The sequence below is a fragment of the Microplitis mediator genome, chromosome 8 (assembly GCF_029852145.1).
Source record: "Microplitis mediator isolate UGA2020A chromosome 8, iyMicMedi2.1, whole genome shotgun sequence".
NCBI lineage: Eukaryota > Metazoa > Arthropoda > Insecta > Hymenoptera > Braconidae > Microplitis > Microplitis mediator.
In genome coordinates this window covers 1,656,124-1,678,477 of record NC_079976.1, presented here as the reverse complement: position 1 = coordinate 1,678,477, position 22,354 = coordinate 1,656,124, and the positions used below count along the sequence as shown (strand labels likewise).

General features: G+C 30.4%; 6 protein-coding genes across 8 annotated transcripts; 4 read left to right on the top strand and 2 right to left on the bottom strand.

Annotated features, from left to right (window-relative positions):
* Positions 1–305: 305 nt before the first annotated feature.
* Positions 306–11,115, bottom strand: LOC130672961 (proton-coupled amino acid transporter-like protein pathetic). 2 transcript variants are annotated; one of them, XM_057477781.1, is made up of 7 exons: positions 10,978–11,115; positions 2,799–2,853; positions 2,563–2,633; positions 2,174–2,278; positions 1,944–2,094; positions 1,736–1,857; positions 306–1,663 (listed from the first exon to the last, which is right to left on the bottom strand). In XM_057477781.1, exons 2-7 carry the CDS (start codon positions 2,799–2,801, stop codon positions 619–621), a joined length of 1,497 nt encoding a protein of 498 aa, XP_057333764.1. In that variant the 5' UTR covers positions 2,802–2,853; positions 10,978–11,115; the 3' UTR covers positions 306–618. The 2 variants fall into 2 exon arrangements, with proteins under 2 accessions (XP_057333764.1, XP_057333763.1); XM_057477780.1 differs by lacking the exon at positions 10,978–11,115 and adding an exon at positions 5,608–5,875.
* Positions 7,380–8,892, top strand: LOC130672962 (uncharacterized). Its single transcript, XM_057477782.1, has 2 exons — positions 7,380–8,666; positions 8,756–8,892. The coding sequence occupies exon 1, from the start codon at positions 7,447–7,449 to the stop codon at positions 8,659–8,661; it is 1,215 nt and encodes a 404-aa protein (XP_057333765.1). The 5' UTR covers positions 7,380–7,446; the 3' UTR covers positions 8,662–8,666; positions 8,756–8,892.
* Positions 8,705–9,999, top strand: LOC130672963 (uncharacterized). Its single transcript, XM_057477783.1, has 4 exons — positions 8,705–8,913; positions 8,996–9,306; positions 9,378–9,727; positions 9,874–9,999. Exons 1-3 carry the CDS (start codon positions 8,797–8,799, stop codon positions 9,697–9,699), a joined length of 750 nt encoding a protein of 249 aa, XP_057333766.1. The 5' UTR covers positions 8,705–8,796; the 3' UTR covers positions 9,700–9,727; positions 9,874–9,999.
* On the top strand, positions 10,012–12,902 carry LOC130672959 (myb-like protein P). Its single transcript, XM_057477779.1, has 4 exons — positions 10,012–10,345; positions 10,736–10,846; positions 10,927–11,412; positions 11,552–12,902. Exons 1-4 carry the CDS (start codon positions 10,244–10,246, stop codon positions 12,806–12,808), a joined length of 1,956 nt encoding a protein of 651 aa, XP_057333762.1. The 5' UTR covers positions 10,012–10,243; the 3' UTR covers positions 12,809–12,902.
* Positions 12,903–13,721: 819 nt separating this feature from the next.
* LOC130673358 (endothelial differentiation-related factor 1 homolog) lies at positions 13,722–16,672 on the top strand. Of its 2 annotated transcripts, none has more exons than XM_057478347.1 (4): positions 13,722–13,996; positions 14,087–14,138; positions 15,557–15,720; positions 16,396–16,672. In XM_057478347.1, the coding sequence occupies exons 1-4, from the start codon at positions 13,922–13,924 to the stop codon at positions 16,549–16,551; spliced, it is 447 nt and encodes a 148-aa protein (XP_057334330.1). In that variant the 5' UTR covers positions 13,722–13,921; the 3' UTR covers positions 16,552–16,672. The 2 variants fall into 2 exon arrangements, with proteins under 2 accessions (XP_057334330.1, XP_057334331.1); XM_057478348.1 differs by having other exon boundaries at positions 13,726–13,996; positions 15,560–15,720.
* Positions 16,673–17,648: 976 nt separating this feature from the next.
* Positions 17,649–22,302, bottom strand: LOC130673350 (blastoderm-specific protein 25D). Its single transcript, XM_057478334.1, has 2 exons — positions 22,017–22,302; positions 17,649–21,782 (listed from the first exon to the last, which is right to left on the bottom strand). The coding sequence occupies exon 2, from the start codon at positions 21,712–21,714 to the stop codon at positions 18,430–18,432; it is 3,285 nt and encodes a 1,094-aa protein (XP_057334317.1). The 5' UTR covers positions 21,715–21,782; positions 22,017–22,302; the 3' UTR covers positions 17,649–18,429.
* Positions 22,303–22,354: the final 52 nt, after the last annotated feature.

The following is a 22,354-nucleotide window of genomic DNA, read 5'->3' as shown; positions in this document are numbered from 1 at the left end:
TTAAAAAAAAATTTTATTTTGAAAAACGGCGTACAATAAATTTTTTTATATATCATCCAACTGTAATACTGTAAAAAAAATGCTTATTTACAAAATCTGTTTTTTTAGTTTAAATTTAAATATAAACTATAACAGTTTATATTTGTAAAAATTTAAAGGAAGTTGATTATAAAAAAGCACGTATAGATTTGATATATAATTATGATTACAATATAATTATATATAAAATATATTGGTTGACAAAAGATATATAAAATATTTAAGTACAGTTTTATTTCGAATTCAAACTATTCTATGATTTTCAAAATTTATAAAAATTAATTCTGATTTATAAACTTTAGACTTTTAGAATTCAGTATAAAAATAACGAGTGACTTAAATTGACTGATTAAATTACAATGTGAGAGTTTTAAATGTCAATAATAATTAAAGAACTAAAAAATAATATAATAATTATAAAAAAAAAAAAATACTTGATATCTTATAAGATTAAAAAGTCTTATCAGAAATTGAGTAATTAAAATTTAAATGAGCGTACATGATTACTTAAAGTGATAAAGCAAAAATTAATAATAAATGAAGCTAAAGTATATATAAAAAAAAAAAATTAATGTTTTTTTACAACATTGCTTTGATGATTCCTTGGATAGCGGAGTTGGTACCAAACACCAGAGCTAAAACTCCAATGAAAGTAACGATAATATTTTTAATGATCATCCAGTTGAAGCGACCGAACCCAACGTCCCAGTAGGTGATGACTTCAATTACCACCGGAGCAAGAAGTCCGAGCAGAGAGAAACAAAATGCACCGACAAGTTCAACCAGGGGTCCGATGTTTGGAATAGCGATGGCCAAGCAGACACAGGCAATTACCATAACAGTACGGACGACATATTGAGCAAGACGGGGTCTGTTTGGGAAGTAATCTTTCAGTCCAGTCCAGGCGATGTCAATGCACACGTAAAATTGTAATCCAAATGTGAAAAATACCGCCAACCCGATCAGCACTTTGACAATTTGGGCTGGTATTTCAGTGATGGGTAAGTTTGACGTAATGACTGCGTCCGCGGTGTTTCCGTACTTCAAATATCCCAAGAAACCAAGTAGTATATAAACAAGAGTGACACTTGACATTCCTCTGTTGAGTACACCGCAGATACCAACAAAGTTTTGGGGTGTCTTCATGTTATTTTCTAGCGGCATGATAACACCGATAGCTTCTATCGCGAATACTGTGACACTGAAGAACTGAGGGAACTGCATGAAAGACTGGAACAGAGGTAGATCGCTCACTGGTGGAGTGTCTTGGACGAGGTAGTAAAAGGTTATTCCCAAACTGCATGCCATGAAAATGTTCGCTACCATTGACACTGGAGCCAGATACTTCAAATCTGGTACGTAAACTAAGAGAATCAGTGGGACAAACAGACAGGCGATTATCACTCGTACAAATGACGTGTCCAAAGGAACCACATGTACAGCTGAACTTGTTGCATTCACAACATCAGTGACGTTTGCGCTAGTTAAATTTGACGCTATCACTGCAGTTTCGTTGTAATACATGTAGTAATTTATCACTTGACCGAAATTTGTTGCTATAATAAGATTGTACGCAGTGCAAGCACCGAAGTATGTTGAGAATAGACAAATTTGGACGAAATATCTGTAAAAAAAATATATATTTTAGTAAATAATTATTTTTACTATTTTTTAGAATTTACTTTTAATTTCGTACCTTGAAAATTTAGCAAATGGACGTCCCCATTTTGGACCATTAGCGAATGCAGTTTCGGCGACATCAGCAAATCCCATTTTCGTCTTGTGCGTTTTGTGATATAACACATGCGCGCATTTTACCTGATTAACAAAAATTAAATATTTATTTATAAATTAATCAATTAACTATTTAAATATTTAATGATAATTATTATTAATTAACTTACCAAAATATATGAGCAGTGAGTGCAAATTAATGACGCGAGTATGGTTCCAAAAATACCGCCAACGAGTCCCGAACTTTTGAACGCGTACGGCATAGACAGAATTCCAGTACCCAGAGCCGCTTTCAGTAAATGCGTGAGCGTGTCGCAGTCACTAGAAAAATAATTAAATAATTAATTAATTAATTAATCAACTATTAATAATTAATTAATAAATATTTAAAAATACTTACGTAGTCGGGTTATCAATCTTGCGCTCAGTAAAAGGATCAAATTTTCTTCCATCCGATAGTGGGAGTGCGCCATCCGCGTCTTTTGAGACGACATGTACTTTGTATCTACAAAAAAAAAAAATTATAATTATTAATCTCTTATTTATTTATCATCTTAAATAAATATATGAAATTCTATGATTTTTTATAAAAATAATTTAATCAGTAATTAAAAAATATATAAATTGCGGTGTAAATTAAATTATATTTAATATTGACGCATTATATAAAATAATAAATTACGTACAGTAGGAAATAAAGAATTTAAGTGTTTGAAATTTTAAGTACAGAACTAGATAATACATGTACTACATACTTATTATTAAATTAATAAATAAGAGGAAACTTACTTAGAAGCTAATGCTTCATCATGAGGTAAAAATGTGTGCATCTCAGTTGGTGATTTGTTATTACGCTCAACCTAAAAAAAAGTCATTAAATATTAATATTAATTAATAAAAAAAAATTACAAATTGCCATTAGCTTCCGCCATATCTTTTAAAATTTTTGTATTTCAAATGAATTTTTATAAAATTATTTTTTATGGCGGGAAACTGGATAATTAATAAAAAAAAAAAATACTTACCATTTTGCCGTTTTTCTAATTATCTTTCTGATATTTAATTAAATCCAACAAATTTCTGTAAAAAAAAGAAACGTAAATTTAGTAGTCGATAATTATTTTAATTAAAATTAATAAATTTCTGGCATTTAATTTAAATTTTATAATTTAATTAAGTAGATAAAACAGCCGTAACTAAATAAAATATTTGAGTAATTGCTCTTTGTTTTTAGAGTCATTTGTAATCATTATCCATCTTTTAATAGTCGCCCACATTTTTTAATTCAATTGACAAACCCTAATATATTTTTTCAGTCAACGATCTTTAGGTACGACAGTTTGCATAAAAAAATTTAAATTGTGTGAGTTAAGCTCCATTAAAATGACCTCTGAATTACTAATATATATTTTAAATTTCACATAAATATTTATATACGAAAAATCTTCTGAAATATATGATGGTACCGAGTCAGTGAAATTCTTCTGCAGTGGAAACAGGTTTTGGCAACAAAAAAAAACCTTCTTTTCTTCTGCACAAACAAATTCTAATTCTGTTTTCTGCTTTTTTTATCAGGAGAAATGTAAAAAGAACCAGTTGCTATTTTATTTTGGTACAAAAAAAAATTGATAGATGCATATATTAATAAGATTTAATATTAGTCACTCAAATATGCTGATAAGTTATATTTATTTCGTAGAAGAAAAAGTTTATTAGAGTTCTTTGTGTATATTAAGTTACAAATACAAAGTAGTCTACTATAATAATTTTGAAAATAATTTAATATTAAGAAGAACGAGACGTAGACAGAAAAAAAGGATTTCTTGGCGCGAGAAATATTTTCTCCCCAAAGAAAGTTTTTGACTCCAATTCGGACATAAAAATTTTTTTGAAACGAGTGAAATTTTTTTGCGCCACGAAATTCTTTTTTTTTTGTGTAATTGCGGGTAGATCTTCATAAAACGAAATCATATGTACCATTATGTCACAGTAATATATATTAGGCTGTTTCTGGTACAGGTGTTTAATTCTAGACTTCGTTACTTAACAATATTACATCAGCTGAGAGTATTTTTGAGAATTTTCGTTTGAAAATTTAAGGAAATTAGAAAATAATGATTGAAATATTATAACCGTGTGTTATTTAATTAATTTTACTGATATATTTATTTATTAATCAATGAAGAGAGGCTCAGAAAATTTTATTTTCTTAGTCAAAATTATTTTTACTTATTTTCAAAATTTTGTAACTCTAACTAAATATTAATAAATAAATCGAATAATTATTATAATATAAATTTAATTATATATATTTGTATAGAGGTATATATAAATTTTTTGTTAATTAATAAATTAAAAATGAATCTATATAGAGTGACGAGTCTAAATATAAATACAAAGAAATAAATTATTAAATTGAAATATATAACACCGACAAAGATTATTTGTCGTCCTAAGAAATCTTCTTAAGCCCGGGTCTTTATCTAGACTCTTATGAATAGAAATAAAACGTTTAGTTGTAACATACGTGCTATGTATATTTTTATTTAATCATACATTGTACCTCTATTAGCTGTGCACTAAAATAATAAATCAAATTCATATTAAAAAAAAATAATAAAAATGTGATATAACATAATAATTGTAATTAATGTATAGCAGGAAAAGTTTTCAAACAAGATTATCTTATCCAAGTGTTTTAGTTAATTTACCTGACGAAATAAACCAAAACCGGCTGAATCCGGATATTTATTTTTATAGCTCTCGTTATTATTTATTATCATGTTTGGATCTTGTAATTACTATAAAAAATTATCTTGATGATAAAACCGTTAATTATATTAATTGTCATATAAAACCAAGGTGATTTTTTTTTTTTTTTTAGAATTATCATTTCAGGTAAGGGCAGGATTTTTTTTAGAAACACTAAGGTGCGTTTTTTTATAATGAGGAAGGATCTGATGGGAATTTTAAAGAAATATGAGGGATGAGCATAAAAAAATATTATTATTATTACTATTATTTTTAAGGGAGAGACAGATGTATTTTGGCCAAAGTATCTAAAATATTTTTCTATAAAAATAATTTCTAAATTTTTTTTTTATTTCCTAATTACAAATTTAATTTTTATTAAAAATATCTACACCAAAATATTTCTTCCAAAAATATAAAAAATAAAAAAATTTTGTCTGAAAATATTCTAAACCGAAATTTTGTATTTACATTTTGACTCCCAAATTCTAAATAAAATTTTTTATTCAAATTCATTAAAAAATCTCATGGAAAGAACAAAAAATTTTTGAAAGTGCCCAGCGCTAAATTTTACTTTTACTGCAAAATTGCACATAAAATATTTTATCTGAATCTGTCAAAAATTTTTACTCCAAATTCGTTTCAAATATGAAGAATATCATTCCCCTGCTTGTCAAAGTATCCAGTGTCAATTCTTTTCCTTTTCATACCAATGAAAGATATTTTACTTTATTTTTTAACAAGTGAACAGTAAAAGACCCAGTGTATTAACGAACACAAAAAAAGCATTCTTTTCTTAGCGTCCCTATTTCACCCGGTCCTCCCTTATAAGTATTCATTCAAAGCGTATATATAAATATATATATATATGTATATATATATATGTTGAGCCGCCGCACAAACCGACACTGAGCGGACATCGAACCACATGTAATATCGAGCATGTACAGAAAGTATGACGAAACACGCGAAGCTTCTTACGAATCAGCTTTTTTTCCTCAACTATCAAAAAATTTTGCTCGAAAAAATTCTCACATTAAATCAAAAAAATCTCATAAATTAAAATTACAAAAAATTTCTTACCTCAGTAGATTAAATATTTACTGAAACATCACTCGCGCGTATAAATATAAAATATTTATCTAGTTGCAATGCAATTTATCGATCAACGAAAAAAAAAAAATTGTAATACTTCTAGCAATAAATGATTTTAAATTTAGAAACTAAATTTATTTGCCGGGCAGGTAGAGCTTTAATTATAAATTTGAAGAGGTCTAATGCTTGAGGTACATCCCGAAAATAGAAGGTACGAACTGACAAACCGGTTGATTTGAACAAACTATCCGCAAAATTATTTCTTCCCCTTTTTGCCTTTCCCGCCACTTACTAATGCTTCCCTTCCCCACCACTTAATTCACCTCCCGCTCTGTCAATTTGAACCCCCACTACTTCAATATTTATCCCCACTATCTAATTATCCCTACTTTATTCTTCTGAATAATCAAAGGCGCTATTTATAATTATGTATTAAATGTACTTATTAATCACTAACAAAAATTTCCCGCGATTATTTTTATCAATTTTTTTTTATTTCCTATGTATCTATATATATATATATATGTATACATATATAATGGAAAATGATTTTAGATAAACGCAGAGTTATAAATAAATGTAATAATCATAAATAAAAAAGAAAATTATTAACATATATGGAAAAAATGACCTTATCAGTTTGACTGGGTGACATATCAGAAAAAATATGTAAATAAATATATAAATATTTACAAAGTTAAATAAATGATTGGCAAACAATATGAGGAAAAATATACAATAGAAAATTCTACACTGATAAATATATTTTATCTAAAGCGATATGATTAATAATTGGTAATTGTTGATAATACTAATGGATAATATATATATTTAGCTGAGTATATTTTATTTAATTGATCGTAATTATTCAACATTGTACTGAAGAATAAAATGAATAAGATGATTAAATTTATGAGACCGAGATTTGATAAATCATCTTCATGGACATATATATTATAAATAATTTGTGTATATTATCGCAGATACATTTGGATGAAATTTTAAATCGTTATCCCAAGGGTCTATTGTATATACAATTTATTTTTTTGACTCGGGTCAATTAGTAAATAATTTCAGTGATGGTAATTATTTTTTATGTCAACTCAAAGTCTTTAGATTTGAATATTTTTTTAATTGATTTTTAATATTCAGCTTTTGTGGAAAAAATTGTATTGTGTTAAAAAAAATATTTTCGCTTAGTCATATTTTTACTTATATTTCAAGACAAAACGGTATTATATTTTAAAATGCGTTTCCGTAATAATAAAATAATAATTTATGAGGAATTTCGAAGTCTACAAAAGTTAAATTTTTTTGTAACGATCTATAGATTTTATCGCATAGAAAACATTTTAAGTAATTAGTAAGTGATGAAAATTTGAAAAGATAAAAATTATCAACTATTTTTTATTTTTTGTACTTGGAAAAAAATTTTTTAACCCCAGTAATTTTGAAATCACCGTAAATTCACTTGATACAATATTTGATTAATTAATTTATTCAAAATTATTGATTACATTTAAAAATCAGATGAAATTAAAGTTCAAAAATTAAATTAATTTCATTAAAATACAAATTAAAATTTTTTTTCAATTCTACTGGCCGTAAAAAAAAAAATTCAATGACAAATTCTCGACTACTGACTAATCATTTTTTGTAATTCTACTCGAAAAAATAAAAATATATGAGAATATTTAGAAACAATTCACGTTGCTAACAAAATGTATGAAGTTATTGTTTATTGTCAAAATTTTACCAAAGTTAACGAGGTTATTTTTTTTTATTACCAAAAATTATCAAGTATCATAAAAAAATGTGAGGAAAAAAATGGAAGCCCCTAATCCAGCTTCAAAAGCTGATGGAACTGACAAGGAATCAAACTCATCAGTAAAAGAGCAGTATTTGTTTCTGTTAGAATTTTTCGTTCACTACATAACCGGGGATCGGATTTTGAAATTAAATGAAACTCTCCGAGGGCCAACAAGTATAGAATTAAAATTTCTCAACTTCCAAAATGAAGCGATTGAAATAACCCCAACACACCAGGAGTTATCTCCACTTGCGCGTCCAGGAATTCGTACACACGATGTTGAAAAATTTTATTCCGGACGGTCAATTTTATTCGCGATACCTCAGAAAGTTGTGATAAATAAAAATGCGGAATTTAAAATTCATATACGAGCGTTTAAAAAAATGCCGGATGATATTCATCCGGACGTTCTGATTGGCACCGGGGAGCTGGATATCAGCAGCGAATTTGCTGGTTTGAGGAAGGAAATGTTGCAATGTTGGAATTCCGACATACCACCGGCTAAAAATTACGAAGGGCCCGTCGAAATTTATTACAATAATCAGTTAGCAGCAGTGGTGCTTGCTTACGTACGTATATCAACATTTGGCCAATCAATTGTCACCGCGTTCGACGCACCAGCAGACAGAGCTGGGTCATTTGTATTCAAAGGTGACGTTAGAGACCAAGAAGGGCTGGCTTACGACTGCAAAGTGATAACCAACAGTCTCATGAATATAAAAGCTGCTAATCAACGTTCAAATAATAAATTGGATCGTGAATTTGATCAACCGTTTTATTGTCCCCCTTGTCAAGATGGCGGCAAGGTCACCGAAGTCATTGATGCCTACAAACTACAAGATGATGTAATAGGTGAAGACACATGTGAAAATATCTATAAAACTCGTGGGTATGCCGGGGAACCACGTGGGCAGCCGCTTGTATTAAAAGTATCCGGAGTGATAGACAAAGACGGCAACGTTGATAGAAATAATCTACTGGACAATAATAGGGACCATGATGTATTCGTACTGAGAATCGGTAAAAAGGGTCTTGTTGGAGAAGGGGAAAAATCTGACATTCAAATTGAAATGCGGACACCAAAGGCGCTTGTTGAATCCTCGCCTGTAAGATGCGAAACACGCGAAATTCAAACTGATGACGTAAATGACGAAGCTGATGATAATAAAATCATAACAAAAAAAATCGCTAAGGCAAAAAATAAAAAGTCGAAAAAAAAGATTAAAAAATAATTAACGTCAGTTAAATAAATGACTATCAGTTAAATTATATTTACAAAAAATGTGACGTTTTGGTAAAGAAATAAATTTTTTTTTTTTGTTGTAGGAAATGGATAAATAAAATTATTTGTGTAAAAATTACTGAAGATGTCGGACGAACAGAAATTATTTTTGATTGAATTTTTGGTTGACAAAGTAAACGTGCCGTCAGTACGGGCGATGCAAGACGAATTTATGCCGGCTAAAACCTGCGTATCTTTTAAAGTATTTCTTTGTTTTAATATAAAAAATGTAATAATTATATCAAATATAATAAAGAGTTATGTAGATTACAATTGTTTGATAGATCTTAAGTCTTCCCGCGATAAATATTTATCAAGATGATCCCGTAAGTGAGTTTGCTCGCACTGATAATCAGCAAATATTTCGCAAAGGAAAGTCATGTTTGTTCGCGCTACCAAATCTCGTACTAGAAAAGCCGCTTCATTCATTTCCAGTGACAATGTCAGTCTACAAAAAACTTCCGGCAGGTGTACTACCAGATGTGATGCACATTGGCGCTCATCAGCTAGAAATTAAAGATCTTATGAACTCATTGTTAAGAGAACATGTTTTCCAAGGCCCCAATGTTTCCAAAAAACTCAAAAATACCTTCACGTTTGTGTCAAAAAATTTACATACAGATTTTACGCCGCAGTAAATATATTTATTTATTTATTTATTTATAGAATTGAAACAGCGACAGGACAATTAGTAGGGAATGTAACAGTATTTATACGCGCTTCATGTTTTGGAAAAAAAATAATAACTCAATTTGAAATTCCCTTTAACAAGAAGCCGTATTTATTCAAAAGTCTGGATGACAGCAGTGTCTTTGAGTGCCAGAGAATACCATCAAGTGCATTAACTCCAACGCGATTTCCTGGTGATAAGTCTGCGAGAAAAGACAATGGAAGAAATAATTATTATTCCCAAGTATCAAAACCTCTTGGTCTGTTCGAATCATCATACAAGCCGACGTTAATGTTCAATAAAACGTCAGCTAACTAACGTGGGTGTTGAGGTCAAAGTAATTAAGGTAATTATTTTTTTCAATAAATAAATATATTATCGACCAGCAGCACAATTAAATAAAATAACCGCTGAATTCTGCAGCTCATGCGCTGATAGGTAATGATAGTCACCACTGAATGACACACTGAGCAGAATGTGTTACTTTTTCAGCCGGATTTATGTTGAGTCATTGGGTTATATCAGGACAGAAGGGAGCAATAATGATAGAGAGCAAAATAGGGGTTGTAGACCGCCGATATTGTCGCGCTTGCGCAAATTGAATTGTCTAGTCTGGAGATCAACCCCAATGTATTACTTCAGTAGCGTTAGCAACGTAATTCTCTTATCAGAGGACTTTTTTATACCGAGGCAGTGCCTACAAGGGCCTAGACCGCTGGCCTAATGATGATCATCAACCAGACTGACCTACTCACCCTCGAGGATGATCAACACTCATGAGTTATCAGTTCTCGGTGCCGAAACCTGACGGCTCGATATTATTTATTTAAATTTTTTGTGAATATAAACAAGAACCGCGACAATGAACGGATCGCCGCAAAATTCCGAGGCTGTTGCTGCCCGAAGAACCGGCACCCAAGAAAATAGTGCTGACGAAGACGACTGGAGTGCAATTGTCGAATGTGTATTTATAATTATTTTAATTAACACACTTAATCATAAGATTACGTAATTTTGTTTTATTTAATCAATATTTTGTTTTGTCGTTCTCTTAATATCTGTGCCGTGATGAGATTACGCAGCGGTTAATTTTGCAAACTTTGTTTGTTTTTTTATTCGAGGAAAATTAACTTGCATGATGAAAATTTATGTATGCATGTATATACAAATATATGTGACGGCTGATTCTAATAATAACAGTCGGGTGGAAATTTTCGTGATTCTTATTCGTAATTCGAGTACTCCAATACTTGATTTTATTTTAAATAGAATCAATTAATTAATTAAATTGTTTAGTTTAAAATGAGTAAATGATACTTAAAAATTAATGAAATTTAAAATTAAATTTCATCAGACTGTTTTGGAAAGATCACCATCGGATCGAGTAACACGAGCTGACGAGGATCGTCGGAGACGTACTATTATCGTTGAAAAAAAAAATGGAACGTATGGTTTCACTTTACAAGTAAGTGCACGTGTCATTGAATAATAATAAAATTCACTGGGTAAAAAATAAAATATATAGTTACTGTTTATTTATTTAAGAGCTATGGAATTCACTACAAGCGTGAGCAAGAAATTGAAATGGTAACTTACGTAGACTTCGTCGAGTACGACGGACCGGCATTCAAAGCTGGTATGCGAGAAGGTGACGTGATTCTGTCGATCAATGGGCATGAGATGGACCGTGCGGATCACAAGACACTGGTTAATTTCATTAAGAATTGTGACTCCCGTATGCGTATGGTCGTGTCGTTTGAGGACTGCGTGAGAAAGGTCGAGCTCCATATGCGTTACATTGAACTACAGCGTGCCCTGCAGTCCCGTTTAGCTGAACTTGACAGACTATGCGACCGCGAACGATCTATTTTGATGGGTAGATGGAAGACACACTCACTTCCGGCGAGAAAAAAGGCCCCTAATTGCGGTGTTACTGACGAGGATGGAGACTCTGCTTCTGTTACATTCAATTCAAATCTCCCATGCTGCAGACCGGCTACTTCTATTGAGCACTTACTTTTATATAGCGTTGTAAGTAATTTATTTTATTATTATTATTATTATTTTATTTGTAAATATTTTTATTTTAAGGGATGATGAAATATTTAGTAAAGTTACTAATGGAATTTACTAATCATCAATCATTAACAAGTTATCTAAATATTTTTAGTATACTGATGGTCGACCATGCCTTATACCCCGAAGCGCTGCATGTTTAGTGACAATAGGACCTCCACGATCACGCAGTGATCATCATTACTTCTTATCTAAGAATTCAAATGACGTCAACTTGGGACGACATAGCTATCATCAGACTAATGGATTACCGACGACGCCAGCAAAAAATAAAACCAACAGCAGTGGGTCTCAGCAGCAACAAAAACCCTCAGGACAATCACAATCGACATCGACCAAAGAAACTGATAACGCACATTCTACTATGCACAATAATTTATGTGTCGCTTGTATATCTAGCGCTAATAATCAACGACAACGGGAACATGTCGAGGGAGCGAGTTTGGATGTTTATGATTTAGCTAGTCCTTGTTGTGATCCTAATTGTGTGCCGAGTCGTAGGCGTAGAGAGAAGCAGAGACGAATGCGTAGTGAGCAACAAGCTCTTCAACAACAGCAGGCTCTTCAGCAGCAACAACAACAACAACAACAACAACAACAACAACAACAACAACAACAACAACAACAACAGCAGCAGCAGCAACAACAACAACAGCAGCAACATCCAAATCATTGCTCTCGAGCATCAGGACACAGTCTTCATTCCATTACCAGCAGTGACATTTCAACAAACGTTGAAAGTGTTGCCTCTTGTTCAACTTCTTTGAGCACAGACACTCTCTACTGGGACCCAAATGTCCAGCATCGTCCTCCCGCTTGTATTCAATACTCAAAACCAAAATCCTGGGATAATTTAACCACCAAAGCCTTCGGAGGTTACGGGTTTGGGTACGGGTATCTAGACACTGCTGCTAAAACCCACAGCGCGGAGAGACCTAGCAAATCCCACAGTCGCAAATCATCCGGGTCTAGACGATCTACTTCCACTGCCTACTCGAGCTCAAACTCGACCAGCTCGCAAAGACATTTTCAGCCGACTAAATCAACTGAAAGCCTGCTTGTGCAGAGTCCTTATCAGAGCGAGCTAGATTCTAGTCACAGTTGCGAGTGTCTTGATAAGTCCGACAGATCCAGTTCCACTACCATCGCAACGGCAGGTACTCCAACCGCTACCAGTGCAGAGAAGCACAAAAAACACGACCAAGAGGGACATCATCATCATCATCACCATCACGATTCCTCGCACCATCATCACCACCACCATCATCATCACCAGGGCAGGCATCGCAAGTCTAGTCATTCAGGCAGCAAAGACAGGAGCACCAAGAGCTCCGAAGTTACGCGTCTTTAATTTTTTTTTATGTTTCAAGGCCTAGTCATTATGTATTTATCAAATAAATTCAATATATATATCTATATATATATATATATATACATCTCTATAATTATATTTTTTGACTTTTATTATTTACATTAAACTTAAATCTTTAAATTAGCTTTAGTAATTCGTGCAAAGACGAAAATATTTGCAGACTTTTATCAACAGTCAAATTTACTTAAATTTTAAAAAATTTTTAATTAAGTATTTGTTTTATATATCTTTCTGTTTGATTATAATTACTCGCTTAATTTATTTTGTTTTTAATCTTTAAATATAATTTACAAACTAAATTGTTATTTTTTACAAGCGCGTTGAAAGACCTAATTATTGACAGGTACCAATTATTGCCAATCAATTATTTACTTTATTTCTTTCAAAATTTTTTTTCTTTCAAATCAAAAATTCAAATTTATTAATCCGCGACAATTTTATTCTGGTAAAAATTTTATTTTATACTCACAAGTAATTTGTTAATAAAAAACAAAAATTTTCTGATGTCTGCAACTTTCAGTATCACGAAAAAAATTAAATTTCCATCTGTCAAAAATCGGTACCATTTCCCTTTTTTCAAATTTTCAAAATTTAATTACAGTGAAACCTGCAAGTAATTAAATTTTAAATCTGCAAATATTAATTTTTAAAAATATTTTTAGCTCATCGCGGGAAATTCAAATTCAATAATAAATTAAAATTTAAAATCCAATAAATAATTCAAATTTCCAAGACTTGTTTTTTTCATTTAATTCTTTTTTTTATAAATCAGCAGTATATTTATTTATCATTAAATAAAATAGTCGGTAAAGAAGTTGACGGCGTCGACGGACGAGTGTAAGTACGACCATCTACAAAAAAAACCAGCATTCAAGTGAACTATTTATTTTGGAGCTCACAGGGAGATCAGACAGAAATTGCTAGAACCTTTATTATTATTATTGCCCTATAGAATACGTAGAAACGTTTGCGTATACCGTGAAACAGCTAAATAGACTACGTGAGCGATTATTCAAAAGCCGATATTTACAATTGTAATAACAGATACATCACTTAAAATATTGTTTAAATCCTCCGTTTAAATAACCCAAGATGTCTGACTGGGATACTGTGCCGATTACTCTGAGAAAACGAGTTCCCAAAGGTTCTGCGATGAAATCGGAAAAAGTAATGATTTTTTAATTATTTTTTTGCTTAATATTTTAAGCAGACATTTATTAGCTGACGAAATAATTTATTCAAATGAATTTCTTTCAGGCTGTTAATACAGCTCGTCGTCAAGGAGTTCCAGTTGATACTCAAGTTAAATGTAAGTCATTCTAATTTATTTTTATTTTGGTAAACAATAAATATTTATGTTATGTTTTAAGTTTCTGTGATCGGATGATTAGTAATTTTTTAACTTTTATTTTTGATGGCCTTGCTGATCCTTCGTTGACTATTTTTTAACTTTTGTCCAACGTTTCGCACATAGTATACCTGTGGCATCTTCAGAGACCTATTAACATTATTTAGAAACAATTGTTTTACAGAATTTTGAAGACTATTTTTTTTTAAAACCCCTATCTATATACACAAATGATAAATTACATTTAAATTACCTTTAGTGGTTATAGTCATGTCAATTTAAATATAATAATTATATGATACTGAAGTTAGCCGACGTCTAATAATTTTTGGATTTTTTAAAAAACGATAAATTATAAAAATAAAAATATTTTTAAAAATTGCACTGATAGTCTTTTTAATTTTCTACATGTGCATTTTTTCAGTTTCTGTTTTTCTTCAAATTTAATTGTGCAGAATAAAATCCTAAAGTTTTTAATTGTCTGCTAACTTCAGGATCATAATAATTATTGCAAACGTTATCACAGTTGTACAAGATCAATTAAAATCAAATATCGATAATTATCTCTGTGTCAAATCTATGGTTTGTATAAAATTTTATTTAATTCATAAATAATGTTAATAGGTCCCGAAGATGCCATACACTGTAAAAAAATTTTTGAATTTTCAAAGATTGTATGTAACGCAATAAACACATACATTTGTGCTTGAAATTTCATATAGAATTTAAAATACACGTTTTTGAATTTTCAAATTGACACTTTGGATTTTCAAATACTTTTTTTTAAATTTTCAAATAAGTATTTTGAAATTTCAAATAGAATTTTTGATACTTGTTTTAAAAATTTGAAAATCAAGTATAAATTTTAAGTACGTTTATTAAAATTCATATTTTTTTTCTTAATTTTGAATGAAACGGAAGTTGGCCGACATCTGATAATTTTTGTATTTTTTTAAAGAATAAATCATTAAAAAAAAAAATTTGAAAAATTGCATCTTTAGTTTTTTAAATTTTCTACATGTGCATATTTTTAGTTTTTTTTTTTTTTTTTTGTAATTCTCCAGTAAAAAAAAAAATCTGAAAATTTCCGATTGTCTGTTAACTTCTGGATCATTAATTTTGAATACCAGCTTGATTATAAAATTACGTATATTAAATTTAAAGCTTTTTCCATTGAAAATACAATTCAAATATCTAGTTATAAAAATTCAATTCCTTTTTTATTGTAATTTTCAAATTATTTTTAACAGTGTAGGTATACTATGTGCGAAACGTTGGACTAAAAAGTTACAAAATATTCAATAAAGAATCGGCATGGCCACAAAAAATAAAATGATTATAAAAATCAATATTTGTGTTTTTTTTATTTAAAATTGTTGTAGGGGGAGGTGGGTCTAATAAACAGCATGTCAATACTAAAAATACAGCTAAACTAGATCGTGAAACAGAAGAATTGAAACACGAGACAGTACCTTTGGATCTTGGTAAATTAATCCAACAAGGACGACAAAGTAAAGGCCTATCACAAAAAGATCTTGCTACGGTAATTTATTTATTTTTTCTTATATTTGAAACCACAATTTATTTCCATCCATCTGATACTCGCAATTATTTAAAAATTAATTTATTTAATAGTAGAAATAAAGATTTTTTTTTTTTTGTAAGCAAATTACATTTTTTTAAAAATTATTTTCATTTTGTTTCCGTTGCTGTCATCTATATTTAAAATTTTTGTGAATACTTTTGAAATATGCGCTAAGATTTTAGAAAGTTTATGCGCATTTTTTAGAAATTTTATTTTATTAATTATTTACTAGATTTATTAATAATTTTAAATTTGTCTGTCTGATACATTCACACTCATGTAATTTTTCAAACCGCGGATCTATGAATTATTAATAATAAAAATTATTTAGTGATCGTAAACTTTGTTATTAAACTTCTGAACTATAAACATTTTTGAGGTCAAATTATTTTATTTATGAATCATAAATTTTGTAGTCTAAAATATGTCAATACTAGAATTTTTCCCTCTTACAAATTTTTATTTCAATAAATCGATTTATACTCAAAATTAAAATACCGGACAGTAATTAGCAAAATATAATTTTTTTTTTTTAATACGAAATTATTAATAAATATTTTAAAAATTTTGTTTTCAATGATCTAGGTATTGGATACGAAAATAAATAATCTAATAACTTGAATTTATTAACAGAAAGTAAATGAAAAAGCTCAAGTAATAAATGATTACGAAGCTGGACGTGGGATACCCAATCAAATGGTAATTGGCAAGATTGAAAAAGTACTTGGTGTAAAATTGCGGGGCAAAGACCGTGGCTGCGCATTGGCAATCACCGAAACTAAGAAATAAATATCGGAATCATTGAATCGATAATTAAATTTAAATCTATGGTTCTAAACACAAAATACAAAAAAAAAGAAAAATTTTAATTAAAAAGTGAATATAAAATCTCAAGCAAAAAAATAAAAATTCATAATTAATAATAATATTTAAAATAATCATTCGATTTTTGAATTATTTTTATTATATTTAAATTACTTATTTGATTTAAAGCTGTAGCGAGTGAATTTAAAATAAAAGTGTGTAATATCATAAACTAGATTAATTAAGAAAAAACATAAATATTTTGTATGAACTTTATGAATGTAAACACTAGATACAGATGCATAATTATTATTATTATTTACTATTTACTATATTACTGTTATTATTAATTGAAATATTATTAATTATTAATTACAAATAATGTAAATGCAAATAGACTTTGCTTTTTTCTTAATTGTAATTAAGTTGTATAGTTTTTAATATAAACTGATTTTCTAATTACTAAATAATAACGTAATTGTAAATTAATTAATTCTTTTTTTTTCTTTTTCTTTACTGCAACAAAAGTATTTTACTGCATTTATACCCATTAATAAGTATTTAATTATTAGAGTAGTGTAAATAAAATAATCAACACTTTAATCAGTCTAAATTTTTTTTATTACTTCAATTTCCAACACAAATTTCATTTTTAACATTAACGTGATGTGATAAATTTTTTACAGTCGTTATTTATTAATTGTTTTAGTCTAGCAATTAATCTACAACTTAATCTATATACAGTTCATACAATATAATTACTAATTACGTAATTACAAACAATTAAATTTAAACTGTAATTTTATTTATTCATTTTTTTCCACCTCTTTGGCTAACGAGACATTCAATTATTTAAATTAACAAAAATTGTGTATAATTTAAATAAAATTTACATTTTTTATAATTATTATAAATCACAAATGTATCAAAATATTAATATAACTTTTTTAATTTTACAGTCGCTGAAAAAAATTTGAATTAATAGTTAATTAATTAATTAATTGATTAATAAATATATTATAATTATAATTATTTAAACGGATGGAATAAGATCATGGAATTATCTTAATATATGAAGGCAATTTGTTTTTTTTATTAAAAATTAATTTAAACAGCACCGATTATTAACTGTATTATTATTATTTTTTATTAACAAGGCGTGAGATTATTTATTATTAAATAGCCATAGTACTAAAAAAAATTCCATATGGCAGCAGTATAAATTTAATTATTAATTAACAATTTTTATAATTATTTTAATTACCCAGTTGTTAACTTTATTTTTTTTTACAAAAAATATTCTTTTAAATTTTTTTTGATCAGTGATAATATTCAAAAGAATATTTTTTATTTGGAAAAGTATGCGCGTAATTACGCAAGAACAGATGGCCCCCATTTTAAAAAATTAATCGTGAAAAGTCATTACTATTTTTCTGTTAGATTTTAAAAAAATTTCAATTAACAAAAAATCGCAGTGTAAATTAATTTATCTGATAGCAAAATCAGATTTTTTTCCTGTTAATCAACAGTTAAATTTTTTTAAAACCCGACAAAATAAAAATCTGTTGTTTAGTTTTTTAAAAAAAGTGGCGGGCACATTCTGGGATTACCCTTAATATTTGAAATTACAACTCCAAGTTAATTAACAATACGGTTGTGACAACCAACCGGACAGAGAGAAATTAATATTTATCTATAATATTAATACTATGAAAAAATAAATTTAATTGTAATTTATAAATAATGAGGGTACTAAAAAAATATATAAAAAAAAATCTATATGATCCTCGAGTGCAAAACAGCAGGAATGTTAAATAAATGCTAGAGTGTACACACCAAGGCAGCGATAAAGTAGACGTAAGGTCATACTGAGGTCGACTTAGCTTCGCAATTTTCCAAAACGATGCACCGTTCGCTAAGACGATCGACTTTTGCTTTAAGATGAGTATTCTCGACATACAAATCCTTGATAAGCATATCCGACTTTGCAAGTTTTTGCATTTGAATTTTGTTTACCGCCAAATACTGTTTGAGCGAAGTCTGGGTTTCTTTTAAAACGTGCTCGAGACTAGACCGCTCGCTGTAATGCTGCTTCCAAATGCACTCAATCATTTTATCAGTGCACTGCTTTTGGTGTTTCAAACTGATCTGCAACTGCTTCTTCTTTCCATCCAGTAAGTGAACCTTGGTCATAAGACTCTGGATAAAATTTATGTCGACTTTGCTGCTCTGACCGTCACTTTGATACAAACGACTGTTCCGGAAGTTCTGCAGCTCCATTATCTCTTTTACGAGACAGTCCTTCTGCTTTATCAACGACGTGCACTTGATATGCGCACTCTGAGTTTTCTTTTGAAGCATCCGCTGCAACTCGGTCTTCTGTAGCCGCGAGAACTCGTCAGTCGACGACGGATCCACCTGCTGACAGTAGCACTCCGACTTCACTTTAATCTGAACATCAGGCACATGCTCCGTTATCTTGTTGAGCTTTCCCCGTTCAAATGACTTTGAATTGTGTCCAAAGTGGGACAAATTAACAACAGCATCATTTGGAAGCACGTAATTAAAACCTACAGCACTGAATACTTTCTTGCCAGACTTGTCGTCATCAGGAACCTGGACCCCAGCGTCAATGGAATCTTTTTCAAATGCCTTCAATTTTTCCTGCATAATCATCAGCTCATTCTCTCTCTCCTCCAACGTTTCTTGCATCCGCCTCCTGAATTCCTCAAACTCGTCCTCCAGATCGGTGTACGACTGCTCCAAATTGAACTTCTCATCAATCGGGGACAGTCTCCCGTCATTTTTCTTATCACCGCCGCTAAACTGTTCCTCGTACTCAGCTATTTTGTTGATCAATTCCGTAAGCTTATCATCTGTTATCTTCTGCTCTTGTTCCACAATCAGTCTCTCCTCTTCCAATTTATTTTCCCAGTAATCTTCGCACTGATAATACTCATTTCTCAATAATTCTAAATCAGTCTCAAGTTTCTTACACTGCTCCTGCAAAATTTTCTTCTCATTATTATGCTTTACCTCTTGCTCCTGCAATAAACAACTCAGTCTATCACGATCCTTACGCAAATTATCTAGATCATTGTTACCATCGGTAACATCAATGCTCAACACCGAATCACGTCTATCTATTTTAGCATCCCAGGATTCTTTCCTCGGTGGATAATCACGTAATGACGTTTTACTTTTGCTAATATTATTACTACTACTGCTACCACAAATATTATAATTATTATTATCAATATTACTACTAATAAATTCATCACTTTGCGACATAATACGTTTGTTATTTTTATTAACAACAAAATCTCTAAGTGAACTCGTACGTTCTTTACATTCTTCATTATCTCCATCAGCTTTTATTATCTCGGACTCAAAATCATTCTTATCACCATCGTCAGATACCTTTGATTTATCTAAATGTGACTCCAACTCACTTATGAATTCCGAGATGTTGCGTTTCAATGAACAATCAATCGGTAGACTTTTCAAATCATTTATTATCGAAGCAATGGCGTTTGGTAAATTTGATGTCATCATAATTCTACGATCGTTATCATAATTATCAGTCTCCTTGATTATTTTAAACTCAGGAACTTGTTTGCCGAGTGGCTCATAATCAGTGACACTGTTCGACTCATCGCTAGTTGAATCAGCAAAGCTGTTATTCAAAGTCATGGAATATTTATTTATTTTATCGCAAGTCAATCGCGACTTCAATAACTCAATCTCGGACGTGAGCTCGTCATTCTGATCGCGCAGCAACGAGGACTCACTTTGTAGTTTTTTAATCCGATCAACCAGCGAAATAACTTGTTCGTTTTCACGCTCGTCGCAGTGCTCGGCTTCGTCGCACTCGGCAGCGAGCGCCTGTACCTGAATCAGTAACTGATTGTTTGATATTTTTAATTTATTTATTTGATCTGTCAAATTTTGATTATCAACCTCTAGAGTTTGATTGTCATGAAGCGCGTCCGCTAATTTACCTCTCAGCAATTGTTCTTCTTGTTGACACGCTTGTAGCTGCGCATTGAGTGATTTCAGCGTCGCCATGTGTGCCTCCCGTTCGCTTGCTTGCTGCAAACTAAAATCTTTCATCACCTCAGAATGCCGGACTTCAATTAATTTTATTTGATCATTCTTAGATTTTTCAATCTTCGCGTGATTCTCATCAATCTCCTGAGCGAGTATATTCGCGCGCTCATTAGCTTCCGCGACGTCGATCTTCAATTTATCGCGCTCGCGTGTCAACTGATCAATCAGAACATTTATCGATCTAACTTCCTCTTGATACAAAATTAATGTCGCTCGTAAAATATCCAAATGAGTGTTTGTTATCTCCGAATCTTTTGGTTCATGAGCCAAACTCTGGAGCTCTTGTGTCAGGACACTTATTAATTCAGATAAATTAATATTCGCACCATCAGTTATTGACAATTCATTGAGCAGGACAATTGCATCACTTACTCCCGCCAACTGCCATAAATTAATTACACTCCTCCGTTCAATAAAACCGGTATGGTCAGGCCCCATCATGGTAAAACTTCTCTTGCATCCATCCTCGGAATGGTTATCGCTCCACTCAGTACCCAATGACGTGTCCTCCAAATTATTACCGTTATTCTGAAAGAGCATAAGAAATTCGTTGAAAGTTATCAGTCCGTCTTCATCAGTATCTAGCTTCTGGAACAGCTGCTCCAGCATTCTCTTCACAGACCCATCGCTGATGATAACCGAATTATTCTTCAACACGACATTCAAATCCCCGTAGCTGCTGATCGCCAACTGACTCATATACGGACTACTTATGCGGCTGTACTGTTTTATTATCGAAGTCTCAATAACTTTGTCTTCGACTTCCTCATCATCATCGATATTACCCCCGAGATTCTGCGTACTGTCCAGGAGATTTAAAAGCCCGTCCCTGAACTCTTGGAATGTTATTTTGCAGCAGACATCTCCAGTTTTGTTCAGTAAATTTGATATTAACTCATTACCACGTTCTTCAAGTTGTAATTTATCACACAGACAACGCAGGCCTTCTTCCGTTAAAGATGACTCATTTTTTTCTAAACAACTCTCGTAGACTGAAAGCAGACGCTGCTCATAAGGATCACAACTTTGCGACTCCATTGCATTTTATTTTAAATCTATTTATTTATTTATTTATTTTCATCAGATAAATTATCAACCCACAGTACCTGTAATAAAATATATATATTAATAATGAATTAAATTACATATATATCTATAGAAATACGTAAATATATAAATAGAATCAGTAAACAAGATTGTCCTTGAGATAAAATTTATTGTGACGCAAAATAACTTAGGTAACAATTTTAATAAATCCCAAGGCTGGTAAATTTATATTAATTTTTACATAAATAAATATATATATAATTATAATATGAGTAATTAATAAAATACTTTACCTCAAAAAAAAATAATCAGCCCCTCGAATTCACCACGAGGTTAAGAAACTAAATGGGCACTTTGTTGTTTGAAATAAATAATTTGTTATTAATTAATATTCAAATATATGCTAACACACATATATATAAATATATCTATAATTCTAACAAATATATATCAAGACAAATTTATCAATAAACAATTAAATTATTCAAAAATAATTTACTTGTTTAGAATCCACTCACTTTTGCAGCTTATTATTATTTTTGTAGGTTATCCTCATATATATAAAATATATGTACTAACACACATATGCGGGTAAAATTGGAGACACATTTTTCCAATTTCCTGCAAGAGT

Excerpts from the sequence above, each read along its gene's own strand:
- LOC130672961 (XM_057477781.1), bottom strand. Across the intron at positions 2,279-2,562 it reads GATGAAGCATTAGCTTCTAA|ATACAAAGTACATGTCGTCT; the intron begins GTAAGTTTCCTC and ends TTTTTTTTGTAG. Across the intron at positions 1,664-1,735 it reads CCATTTGCTAAATTTTCAAG|ATATTTCGTCCAAATTTGTC; the intron begins GTACGAAATTAA and ends TTTTTTTTACAG.
- LOC130672962 (XM_057477782.1), top strand. The coding sequence starts at position 7,447 with ATGGAAGCCCCTAATCCAGCTTCAAAAGCTGATGGAACTGACAAGGAA.
- LOC130672963 (XM_057477783.1), top strand. The coding sequence starts at position 8,797 with ATGTCGGACGAACAGAAATTATTTTTGATTGAATTTTTGGTTGACAAA. Across the intron at positions 8,914-8,995 it reads AAACCTGCGTATCTTTTAAA|ATCTTAAGTCTTCCCGCGAT; the intron begins GTATTTCTTTGT and ends ATTGTTTGATAG. Across the intron at positions 9,307-9,377 it reads AAACTCAAAAATACCTTCAC|AATTGAAACAGCGACAGGAC; the intron begins GTTTGTGTCAAA and ends ATTTATTTATAG.
- LOC130672959 (XM_057477779.1), top strand. The coding sequence starts at position 10,244 with ATGAACGGATCGCCGCAAAATTCCGAGGCTGTTGCTGCCCGAAGAACC. Across the intron at positions 10,346-10,735 it reads GGAGTGCAATTGTCGAATGT|ACTGTTTTGGAAAGATCACC; the intron begins GTATTTATAATT and ends AAATTTCATCAG. Across the intron at positions 10,847-10,926 it reads CGTATGGTTTCACTTTACAA|AGCTATGGAATTCACTACAA; the intron begins GTAAGTGCACGT and ends TATTTATTTAAG.
- LOC130673358 (XM_057478347.1), top strand. The coding sequence starts at position 13,922 with ATGTCTGACTGGGATACTGTGCCGATTACTCTGAGAAAACGAGTTCCC. Across the intron at positions 13,997-14,086 it reads CTGCGATGAAATCGGAAAAA|GCTGTTAATACAGCTCGTCG; the intron begins GTAATGATTTTT and ends AATTTCTTTCAG. Across the intron at positions 15,721-16,395 it reads CACAAAAAGATCTTGCTACG|AAAGTAAATGAAAAAGCTCA; the intron begins GTAATTTATTTA and ends ATTTATTAACAG.
- LOC130673350 (XM_057478334.1), bottom strand. The coding sequence starts at position 21,714 with ATGGAGTCGCAAAGTTGTGATCCTTATGAGCAGCGTCTGCTTTCAGTC.